Here is a 12,233-nt window from a genome sequence, read left to right on the forward strand (position 1 = left end):
ATATTTCTTCCTGGTTCTTTTTTTTTTTTTCCTTAAGGTCAAATTTACACAAGGTGAGATGCACAGATCTCAAGTGGGCCATGCCATGAGCTCAGACAAACACATGCATCCGTGAAACCCAAACCTCTACCAAGATGCGGGACGTGACCTGTCCCCACGGTTCCCTCCTGCTCCCTCTCGGGCAATCCCCGCTCACCCCTTCCCCAGGGGCAATCACTGGGGCATTCCGATTTTTTTCCACCATCGTTTAGTTTTTCTTTTTAAATAATAGTTTCATGGAACTATAACTCAGGTACCAGAGAATCACCCATTTAGAGGGCACTCACAATTCACAGAGTTGCACAGCTATCACCCCTAATTTTAGGATATCTCATCTTCCAAAACAGAAGCCCCGCATCCATGACCCATCTCTCTCGGTGTAGACCAGGCTGCCTCGCACTGCACAGCGGTGGAGGGGCTCTTCGCGTCTGGCTGGTTTCACGCAGCATGTTTCTGAAATCTCTCTATGCTGTGCCGTGATCGAGAGTTGCTTCCTCTTTGCTGCTGAGTCTTCCACTGCCAGGCTGTTTCACAGTTGGCTCATCCGTTCACCAGCTGATGAGCTCTGGGGTTGTTTCCAGGCTGGGGCGACCAAGGAGCAGAGCCTGCTGTGCCCCACGCAGAAGTCCCTGCACCGCCAGAAAGGGCGGGCAGGCAGGCTATGGAGTCCCCGTGCAGCACCCCCGAGCTCCGGGAAACTGCAACTCTGCCCAGTGGGCCTATTTGTGTTCACAACTGCACACAGTGGAGGGGAAATGCGAGGTCTGAGTGTGGACCCTGCTGGCTGGGAGGCTGGGCAAATGCTTTTCTGGACAAGGCCCTGAATACGAGCCAGGACGCCCGGTCCCCTGCATGGCTGCAAAGAGGGCGCTGGAGAACGGGGGTCCTGACACTCGGCCGAGGGGCCTCCTGAGCATGACGCCCTCCGCCTTCTGCCCCAGCCCGCCCGGTGGGAGGGCTCCGTGCTCCCCGAGTCCCAGGCTCTCCCCATCCTGCGGCCTCTGCCCCGGCAGTGAGAGATCCACCTGCACGGACCTGCGGCCGAACTCGGAGCCTGCCGCGTCCTCTGTGGGCTCTGGCTCCCGAAATACTCTTCATGCTCCTCAGGACACTCCCAGTTTGTGCCCTCATCCTTCGGGTTCAGCTCTTATTTCCTCTAAGCAGCCTTCCCAGACACCCCCAAACTGGCTTAGGCACCCATCTTCTGCACATTTCTGCTGGGGAGTATGTTCGGGCATTTCTGCCGGGGACACCCCAGGAGTGGGACGGAAGTCCCGGCACCTGTGCTCACCCGCGGGGGCACCCCGTCCTAGGCACCGTAGGTCTCACTAGGCTGTGTGGGCCGTGGAGGCAACACCGCACCTCTCGTGTTTACCAGGAACCCCCAGAGCACAGCACTTACTAGGTGCGCAGTGAACAGGTTCCTGAAAAGCAGCCAAGGCCGGGAGCAGAGAAGGGGCCAGGGCGGAGCAAGAGCTGAGAGGTCACCACCCTGGGGGCTGAGCCTAGCCAAGCCCAAAGCCCTGCGCTCCACCAGACGCTCCATCAGAGGCTTCCAGTCCCTACAGCCCCAGGACTTTCTGGGGGGCTTCGATGATGACGACAAGGAAGAAATGGGACCCCAGCAGCCAACTCCAATAGGAACAGGGTGATGCCTCAAACTGACCCAGAGGGTGCAGGGGGCCCGGGGCCTCCCCTTCCTAAGAATGGGGGACCTGAGTCCCGTCACATGTCCTCTCAACCTGCACAACTTACCTGTGAAAGAGACGGAGACGGAGAGAAGGAACCCTAATGTGGGGATCCCCTCTGCCCCCAAGCACCTGTCCCATGAGTCTCCAGTGCCCCAGACAGATGTCACCCAATCTGCTGTCCCCACCTGGTCTCTAGGCTCACAGATTTCCATGATGCCAGCACCCCTCTGCCCAGACGGGGCTCCAGGTTGTACGATACATAGCTCTCATACAACCCGGACCCTACACACAGGCTTCACAGCGCCACATCAGCTCTACACTGAGGGACATTTCAAGGGCTTTGTAAGGGAAATTTTGATGCCACAGGATTTTGGTCTCGGCTGCCGTCTTCAGAACCAAACTCCTTGAAAAATGCTTCTGCACTGGGCTGAGGGACATTCATTTGTAACTGTCACAGCAAGTAAGGAGTTAGTATCCCTGTTTTATACATGGAGAAGTCGAAGCTCAGAGAGGTTGGGCAACTTGTCCACCATCACACAGCTGATATACAGAAGAAGCAGTGCTTAGACCCATGGCTGTGGAGCTCCCAACCCTGTCCTTCATTCCCAGGACCTCCTGGGTGCAGAGCCAGCACCTGGGGCCATGGTCTGCAGACTCTCCTCCCAGACACTTGTCGGGGGGTGCCACAGGGGGAGCCATCGGCAGGCCTCTCTCTCCCTTACACTGATGTCTGCCTCCATCCTAACTGGTCGCTTCAGTGAGGACACTTAAATATTCATAAAGCTGTTCCTCCTGGATGGTCAGAGAGGGCACAGCAGCACCGTGCAAGGAAGGACACAACGTGTTTTGCTTGGTGACCTGTCGGAGACGCTGCCCCCTTCCTCTGCATAGCTTCGGGTTCACATGGCCCCACGAGTAACCACAACAGCGGGGGCACGTGAAGCCGCCTGGCACCGCAGGCAATCCTACAAACACCGCTGCCGACTAAACTTCTTAAACCCTTCACGATCGAGTGGTCACTCCTCTGCTCAACAACCGACAGTGGCTCCCTACAGCCCAGACCCTGAAGTCCAAGTCCTTTATGATTCATGATTCAGCAGTTCCCATCCAGGGCTGCTGTATGTGCCCGTGCCCTTGGACATGCCCACCTCTGGGCCCTGACCACAGAGACCCTACCCACCTGTTACTTCTGACCCCCGCCCAAACCTTCCTCCTCCCTCAGTGAACCATCAGTCCTTGGTTTTCTCTACCCACAGAGGAACCCCCTGCTGCCCCCGGCTGGCTCCCCTGGGAGGCACCATTTCTCAGGGGACAAAAGGCTTCACGGTCAGTGTCAGACCCACCCCGATCTCTATCCCATCCCCCTGTGCCCTGGTGTGCCCTTGGGCAGCCAGGCAGCCCCAGTCTCTTCATATGACATGTGGCCCAACCACAGCTCCACGGCTCCCCACCCCAGGCAGTCTGATGAGTCACACATACCGAGTGCTCACTCCGCACCTGGCAGGGTTGACGTCCCTTAAACTAACTGCCGCGGCCACCATCACCACCGACATCACCACTGAAACGCTGCAGGGCATGCCCAAGAGGAAAGGGCAATGTGCACGGCTTGGACTGCTTGGGGGGGGGGGGTTCAGACCCTGCATGCCACCAAGGTGTCAGGATTCTGTTGCCAGCCAAAATCCCTACCAACAGTGTATTCTGAGCACCTACTACCTTCCAGACACCGTAATAGGCACGAGGACATGCAATTCTATTTAGGATGACACCCATTTTAGAGATGTGGAACCTGAGGTTCTGAAAGTCCAGTCACAGGACAGGTCACACAGTGGGCAAGAGCCAGATTGGACCATTGCTGATGGTGGACAAGGGGACAGGTGCCATTCCTGATGCTGTAACCCCCTGCTGCCTCAAGCCCGCCATCTAGGAATCTGGGGCAGCCCGTGTTGAGAACTTAGGCGGTCCGGCCTGATCCCCCTGTCTGCCACCTGCTCATCAGTGCTGGCTTACCTGGGAGGGGCTGGAACACGCCCTGGTTCTCCACCTCGATCACCAAGTCAAAATGGAAGCAGTCGCTCAGGGTGACCACCTCATTGGCCCCGCCAGGAATGAGGCCATTGATCCTCAGGGGCAGCTCCAAGGTCTGGCCCACACGTGCCTCCACCTGGCACGGGGCGAACTCCATGCTGCTGGGCTCAATCACGTACACCTGGAGGACAGGGGCGTGGATGGGAGTCATCAGGCTCCGGGGGGAGGAAGGGCCTGCGCCAGTATTTACTAAGCGCTGCTGGGCACTGGGCACTGAGGACACGTCAGTGAGAAGACTGAGCTTGGGAGACAAGTGTGCCGGCGACTGGAGTGAGTTCAGGGACACAGCTGTCCGGGAAGACGCCTCTGATACAGCGACGCAGGAGCTCAGACCTGAGAGGCATGTCAGAGGCAGCCAGACAGAAGCGTGGGGGAAAATGACTGCAGGAAGAAGAGACAGCGTGTGCAAAGGTCCTGAGCCAGGTACCAGCTCAGCTTGCCGGAGGAATGTAAAGAAGGCCACGGGATGCGGTGAGAGGCGTCAGCACCCACAGCTAACGCTTCTATAAAACAAAATTTTCCACACTCCAGGTTCTGTTCTAAAAACGTTCCTAAAATCAATTCCTTCAGCCTGTTAAGAAGATTCTACTAGCAACCTCTACCTGATGGAGAGCCTGGCACGGGAGGTTAAGGGACTTGCCAAGCACAGTGGAGTCTGGACTGGGCAGCCTGCCCCCAGGAAGCAGGCTCTACCCTTCACACACACTGTCTCTCAAGGAACTGTCCTCAGACTTCTGGCTGAGCAGCTGGGTGGAAGGTGGCGCATTTGCTGAGATAAAGAAGGTTGGCGGGGGGGGGGGGGGGGGAGCAAGGTGGTCATAATTTATCTGCGTATTTCCACAATTATGCTGTAGCTAAGGGGTCTCAGTAACAACCTTTTTTATATGAGAATAAGATCAGTCTTTAGACAGGGGTGTGTGTGTGTGTGCGTGTGTCTGTCTATACGGATCCAAATAAAAAGGCTAGAATAACCCGTCCCTCCATCCACGTCCCAGATAATGAAAGAGCAGATTGCGATTGGACACCCCGTGTGTGCAGCTTTGACTTAGGCCCTGAATGAAGTAATAATGCAGGTTGAGGGCAGGGTCAAGAAGTCAAGAGGCTGAGGCGTGGCTGGCAGAGGCTCAGCCGCAGGTGACCACTCCCCCCACCCGGCCCCGAGGCCTTTGCTCAGTGAGTCGTATCCGCATCACTTGGGGTCAAGAGCCAGCTGTAGGGCCCCAGTACAGGGAAAGGAAAGGAGTCAGAGCCAGGTCTCGTGGAGTCCGGCGCCTCCCTTTCACTGTGAATTTACCAAAACTCGGTTGCCTTCCGATTCGGAAATTCAGAACTTTCGGGTCTGAGGAGTTTTCTAGAATGACTACTTTAAGGATCTCATGTCTTCTGTGTTCTATGATCTCCCTTCCAGAAATTCCAACTACGTCCCACCCCCTGCCTGGTGGGGGAATGTCACGTCCATCCCCCTGCCCGCCACCGACACCAAGTCCAAGACTGAGGGCTGAAGTGCTTAAGCCTGAGGACTGGATGTGAGGAGGCAGCGAGAGACCATCCTGAGCCTCCGGGCCCCTGAGGTCTCACCTTCATCTCCCCGAAATGTAGCGGGTTCTGCACATCATGTGCCTGGATCACACTGAGTCCCGTATCACTGCCTGTGGTCATCACACCCTTGACAGTGACCGTGGCAACCATGTAGCTTGACGAAGACCAGCTGAAGTTCCCACTCCCACCGTGGGCCTGGAGAGGAAAACCATTAGATCAGTCCACCCGCCTGGTCTCTCTGTCTGTCCTTCTGTCTCACTCTCTAACGCGCACGGTCAGTGGTCTCCCACCCCATGGAAGGCCTATGGCATCGGCTGACATCTGGCTGGAGACCACCTCCCCGCCTCAATCTCTCCCCCCTGCCTCGTTTCTGTTCCTCATATTCTGGGGGCCTTGTGGCTGACACCTACTGACGCCCATGACAGTGGCCCCAGACCCGGGAGCACCTACAGCCTGGACCGGGAGGACCCTGGGCCACAGAGTCAGGGGCAGGAAGCTGCTTCCCTGACCAGGCGCAACGCTCCCTCCCGGTACACACTCCTGCCATTCCTGGTCGTCCACCACGAAACAGAGACAGCCCGGTGGCTTCCCGGCTCAGGAGCCACCACCCCGGAGCCCAAGAGAGGCCAGGAAGGGGACACACGTACATGAACAGGCAGTGGGTCCCAGTGACAGTCATCACTGCCAGGGAGGCAGCGGGGACTGATGGGGACTCTATTGGCCACAGGGGCTCAAGCCCCCATGGGAATCAGTCCCTGCCGAGGAAGGCCAGGTGAGCATGTGAATATCAGAGACCAAGAACACTTGATAGGTGACAGAGTTAGAGATGTTTTTCCCTTGAATTTCACATTTTTCTCCAGGGATAGTTATACTACTTGTAGAAAACAATCCTTTTTTTTTAACAAAAATAAATGCAGGTGAAAGTTAAATCTGTATTCCAGGTTTTCTTTATTATGCTTTCTTTTCTGTTTTTCAGGGGTTTTTTTCTGGTTACTAAAATACAATGCTGTGATAGAAACCCCAGAAAATATAAAAAGCTTAAAACTCTCCGATTTTAAATTCTCTCCAACCACTAGAAGGTAAGATTAAAAGAAAGAGGATAGGCGAAAAGCCCCAATCCCATGGAAACACCCAAAGGAATGCATCCAGATGTGGGGTGTCACGGTTACCTTTATTGTGTACTGATAGGCGCCCGTCTTTGGTTGCCACGGAAACGTCAAGATGCTCGGATAGAGGGTGATGGGGACGTGAATTTCTACCTCCTGCTGGTTCCACACGGGCACCCGCAACGTGTGGACCCCTCCGTCCTACAAGGGGGTGAGGGTGCCGCACGTCACCATGACAACCAGGTCATTAGAAGTCTTCCAGTCAAGCAGACCCCCGCCCCTCCCAGGAGATCAGGTCACAAAGAGATTCTGTGATTGTTGGGGAGCAGGAAGGAACATGCTAGATACCCTGCAGCCTTCTCTGTCTCCATGGAGACAGCTTTCCATGGCTCTGTAACAGCCACTCAAGTAAATGCTGCCTGATTTCATTCTCACGGCACCCCAGATGAGATGCTGTGGTTACCCCACTTTACAGATGGGGAAACTGAGGCATGGGCACTGCAGCAACTTTGCCCAAAGCCCCCAGGGTTGAAGTGACAGACTGATAGGAATCACTGGGACAGGCTTTGTGCAGGGTAGGAAGATGAGGACATCCATGCCGATGCTCCAGTCAGTAGAAACTGCTCATACCTGGAACTGACTGGCCTTTTAAATAAAGGGGGAAAATGAAAAGACTTAAAGGACCCAAGAACTAAAATAGCCAGAGGGATGCTCATGGCTCCTGGAAACAGCATAGCTAGACCCTTGGGCCCAACACCGTTTCCCCAATAAGTTCTCCGCCCCAATCCCAGAAGGGCAGGCTCACCTTTACAGAGCTGACAAAGGGCACAGGAGGAGGGGCACCCAGTGTGAACACGGGGGACAGGGAAAGCTCAAAGCCCCCCCATCAGACACCCCCCCATGAGCCCAGACAGGAGGCAACCCCCACTGTACCCACGAGAGCAGTGCACCAGGCTGAACTTGGGGCCCCCGACTCTCTGGGGCTCATGTCCAGCCTGGGAGGGCACAGGGGGCAGAGAAAGGGAGGTGCCGACTTGCCTGGTCTACCACGGAGGTGAGGGCTGCCTCAATGGCTGTCTGGCCCCTCTTTGTTGCCCTGACGTGATGGTACGACCCATTCCGGGAAGAAGTGAGCACCTCAAAGAACTCAGAAGGCAGCACAGTTTCGATGCGAATATTCTGGGAGGGAAGCAGGATGGGTGAGAGAGGTGTTTCTGGGATGAGTCAGAAAGTCAGAATGCAGGAAAGGAGCAACGTGACCCACAAAGAGCAGCCAGCAGGGCCGCGGGGCCCCTTGAGGCCCAGAGGCCTCCAAAACCAGCAGACAGGGGCGCCTGGGTAGCGCAGTCATTAAGCGTCTGCCTTAGGCTCAGGGCGTGATCCCGGCGATCCGGGATCGAGTCCCACATCGGGCTCCTCCGCTAGGAGCCTGCTTCTTCCTCTCCCACTCCCCCTGCTGTGTTCCCTCTCTCGCTGGCTGGCTCTCTGTCACATAAATAAATAAAATCTTAAAAAAAAAAAAAAAAACCTTCTAAAAAAGAAAAAACAAAACCAGCAGACAAGCTGGACAAGGCCCTAGAACCGGGGACTGACCCTTCTGGCCTTTGACCCCCTCCCAAGCCACGACCCTCCCTGCATGGCCCGATGAGCCAACGCTCCTGCTGTGATCACCCACGTGGCGCTCAAGGGAGCCCGAAGCCTACTGTTGTCAGCTTTCTCAGACCCTGAGGTCCCAACGAGGAAACCACCCAACACAAAAAAAGGTCATTGATATCTGTCAGAGCTTTCTTCCCCAAAAAAATGGTGGTCGACAGTCTTTGTTGAATAACACGAGGAAAGCAATGACCTGCAAAGCTGCCCAAGGGGGAACCCTGCCTCCTTCTAAAACCTCAAACGCCACTCGGAAGGTCCCGGACGTTCCAACTGACGATCCTGGAACCTCTCATGACGGATGAAAACCTGCCGAGACTCCTCTCCCTCTGCCTCTGTCTGCCGTTCTTTCTAGAGCCAGAAAGCTAACCGAGGTTGGCCTACATCACCCGGGCCTTCCGGACAGTTACAGGTATTCCCAGCCCCGCAGGGAAAGGTCAGGAGGTGCTCCCAGATCCTCCAGAGAGCAGGAAGAGACGGATTCTCAGCACCGTGAAGTCTCCAGCTAATGACAAGGGAGCAGGAAGGCAGCTGGCGGACGCTGCTGTCTCATCACCGCCTCCTTGAACCGTGCTGCCTGGAGCCCTTCTCCCCACTCGGGCCCCGCAGGGGTAGGGCTGGGGGTACAGACTCACAGGTTCACTAAGTCCTGAGAGGCCCCAGGGATGTCACAGTGCTGTCCCTTGTGGACCCGGCATCACCACCAGGAATCACTGAACTTGGCGTGCCTGCGTGGGGGCCCTGCGGCTTTGGGGGGGCCGCTCCAGAGACACATCCCACACTGACACCCCACCGGGACCCAAGACAGGCACTCACGTCTGACAGGTAGACCTTGTTGCCGGACTTGTCAAGCACTTCGATGGTGATTGCATACAGGCGGCCGGTCTCCAGCACCCACCTGTCACCGGGGTGGACTGTGAACCCTACAAAACAGGCAAGCAACAAAGCCTGACCACTCGGGCCACAGAGGCGTGCCGCTGAGGAAGAGGATGGCACCAGGCCTACCTGTAGGACCCCGCAACGGCTTGCCTGCACTCCTCCAAGGAGAAAGAACAGCTGCTAATCATGGGGAGACCTAATGCCCACCATCGGCGCTGAGCCCGCAGAACCTGGGGTGAGCTCTCGGCTTCCCCAGCACCACCCTGACCACGTCCCACACTGACTGCTCCGTCCCACACTGACTGCTCCAGGGCTCATTCCAGTTTGAACCTGTCCACTGAAGGTCTAGACTCTGAATCCTCAGTAGTTGTATGAATCGAGTCCACAGTAGGTCTACACTCCAAATCCACAGTGAGTCTACATCGGAACCCGCGGCGAGTCTACATCGGAACCCGCGGCGAGTCTACATCGGACCCGCGGTGAGTCTACATCGGACCCGCGGCGAGTCTACGTCAGAATCCAGTGGGCCCACATGTGAATCCACAGTGAGTCCACATCGGAATCCACAGTGAGTCTACAGCTGAATCCACAGTAGGTCTGTCCTCTGAATCCACAGTGGGTAATGCTCTGAATCCACAGGAGGTCTTGGCTCTGAGGCCTGGCACTGTGCATTCTACCCATGAGAGTGGCCCTCCCTCCCAGGCCTCTAGCTGTGCCCCCACACATGATGCCTTCCGGGCTGCTCGCTGACCCCCGTGAGGCCACGCACTCTCTCACCACACCCTTGCCCGAGCTGTTCCCTCTGCCAGGCTGACCTACCTACAAAGAAGCAGCTTCTGGAAAATGCCTGCCTGAACTCTCATCTCCCAGAAGGCTTTCTTCTGCACTCCCCTTGACTAAATCTTTACTGTCACCATCTGTTTATACAGCTCTCTCCCTGCAAAACCAAGCACAAGGCCCTAAGCTTCCTTCCTCCAGAACTCCAAGGCCCAGCACAGGCCAGAGAAAGGAAGGGTACCAAGAAAGCCTTTCCAAATAAATGAAGCCCCTAAGACCCACAGGGCTACCCTGCCTGGTGTTACCACATTGTCAGCTCGGGCCTGAACCAATCAGCAAGCTCACACGGACCTAGGGGTTTGCTGCATGTCGGTCAAATGGTCTCTTGCCTGAACCAATTCAGTACACCCAACAGGTGCATCAACTTGGAGGAAACTCAAAGGGAGCATCACCTCTATGACCTGGGGTGACACGAGTGTCCTGGACATCTCTCAAACAGTCATCAGTTACAGCAGCTCCTGGGCCCAGGCTCTGCCCCCATGGGTCCTCCATGACCGCAGACTCCTCCCTTCCTTTCTTGGTCAAATGCCTCCCCTTCCTCCGCACTGAGACTTTCACCAAGTGTCTCCTTGCTTTAGGGCTCCTTTGTCACTGAGCTGACCACTGGGGCCTCTGACCTCCAAAAATCCACAGCCACAGTCAGGTCTGGACAGAGTCCTGGTATAGAAACCAGGAGCAGACAGAGCCCTCCGGACTCTACCCAAACACTTCTCTCGCTCTGGCGCTGCCCACCTACCCCGAGCTTGGCCTACCCTCTGTTTGTTTCTGTACACCAGTTCGGGAAGGACCGGGGAGCAGCCCCGGCAAGAGCTGGCCGAGCTGGCCAGGGTGAGGCATCTTCCGGGAGCTGCTGTTGCCTTTATTTATTGTTTAACTCCTGTCCATAGCATCCAAAAGAACCCATGATGGCCGAACTCACCCAGGTACCCGGGTTCGACCACATAGACGGTGCTGTTGGGTAACCTGGAAGCACCCTGCATGCGGATACCTGCATTCTTACTTAAGGAACAAGACACGAGAAGGCAAACCGAACAGCTGGCGGGATTCAGCCTGGCTTGGGTGGCTCGAGTACCGTCCTGACATCCCGTGCATGGGCGAGAGGATGAAACCCCCTAGCCTGAGGCCAAGTAGAACAAAGCCATGTTCCCGAATCAGAGGCCACACCACGCTTCTTACACTAGCAGAGGAGAATCTGTGCAAGGGACGCTGGAGACCGCACGAACAAGGCCGGGACAGGGACAACCCACACGCCGGTGTGCAAACAGCCTCAGAAGAGGCTGCCCGTGCCAGGGAAGGCTCCGGAGGCGAGGAGCGAGGCTCTGCTCCTGCCACCCCCCCCATCCAGAGCCTCTCCAGTGAGTCACCCACAGAGGTGAGCGATTCCACACAGCCGTGTTGCTATTTCGGCTCTTTCTGATTTTCAGACCTTGAGGGAAAACAGGGTTATTTTTAGCCTCGCCAAGCTTTCCGGGAGAAAAACGACTCCTAAACAGCAGAGCTCCTGTGCAGGGCATGCACCTGCAGGAGGGCCGGGGAAAGGATATTCCTGTGGCTCAGGACCACGCTGCTCTGTCCCAGCTGCATGGCGGTGACCATCGACGTGTCCTGGTCCAAGACGGCCACGGGCCGGCCCGCGTCTCCCTCGGGGCCCGTGATGCTGTTCTGAAGCTGGAGCTCATACTGCTCAGAAGGCATTGACAGCTCTGGCCGCCCAGAATCAAAAACAACAAAGTGGGGGAGACAAGAGCAAAGACAGGCAATGTTAAAAACCAGTACGTCCGCCCCACTCCAAATCCCTGGACCCGGCCATCAGAATGACTGCTTGATTTTTCTTTGTTTCTTTTTTTTTTTTGCTTAGTTTCTTCCCCACTTTTTTTTAATTCCAGTATAGTTAGCATACAGTGTTATAATTTTCTCAACACTTTAAAATTTAACATTATTCTCCATGCCTGTGGACAAAACTGACACTCCCCATGAATTTTCAGCAGCAATCAGTTTTTTAGTGACTGTCATAAACTGTTTTTTTTGTTGTTGTTGTTGTTAATTAAGCACAGCCTCTGACGCCAATTGCGGGCTGCTTGCAGAATCCAGGGGTTCACTGAATTCTGCCGCTGCACCGAGGCATCTGGGGCGGGGCTCACTGGAGCCGTGCAGCGTCTGGGGGGTTTCTGAAAAGGCGCTAACGCATGGTCTCCCACCGGGTTTGGGGAGCTCAGTCTAGGATCCGCAAAGAATGTTCTCTGCTGCTATCCTGACCATCCATCAAGGTTTCCCAGCTCGGGGTCACGTGGAAAAGAACTCAATCTGGGCCGGGAAGAAAAGCAATTTCCCCAGGAAATAAGGGACCCTACAAAACCAGCCTCTTCCGCGTCAGTCTTCCACACCCTATGGGTAGTGACCACGAACG

The 12,233-nt window shown here is 55.8% G+C and overlaps 1 protein-coding gene across 1 annotated transcript in view; it reads right to left on the reverse strand.

The window, feature by feature from the left end:
- NUP210 (nucleoporin 210) overlaps positions 1 to 12,233 on the reverse strand; it is a 103,852-nt gene that overhangs the window by 57,274 nt on the left and 34,345 nt on the right. Inside the window, exons 7-13 of the mRNA XM_045812304.2 lie at positions 11,371 to 11,529; positions 10,746 to 10,814; positions 8,927 to 9,033; positions 7,499 to 7,639; positions 6,524 to 6,661; positions 5,394 to 5,549; positions 3,738 to 3,936 (exon numbers count right to left, since the gene is read on the reverse strand). Of these exons, the coding sequence (XP_045668260.2) occupies positions 3,738 to 3,936; positions 5,394 to 5,549; positions 6,524 to 6,661; positions 7,499 to 7,639; positions 8,927 to 9,033; positions 10,746 to 10,814; positions 11,371 to 11,529 (969 nt within the window). The remainder of the gene's footprint in view (positions 1 to 3,737; positions 3,937 to 5,393; positions 5,550 to 6,523; positions 6,662 to 7,498; positions 7,640 to 8,926; positions 9,034 to 10,745; positions 10,815 to 11,370; positions 11,530 to 12,233) is intronic.

This window comes from Ursus americanus, chromosome 14 (genome assembly GCF_024610735.1).
Source record: "Ursus americanus isolate L20-20 chromosome 14, mUrsAme1.1.p, whole genome shotgun sequence".
Lineage (NCBI taxonomy): Eukaryota > Metazoa > Chordata > Mammalia > Carnivora > Ursidae > Ursus > Ursus americanus.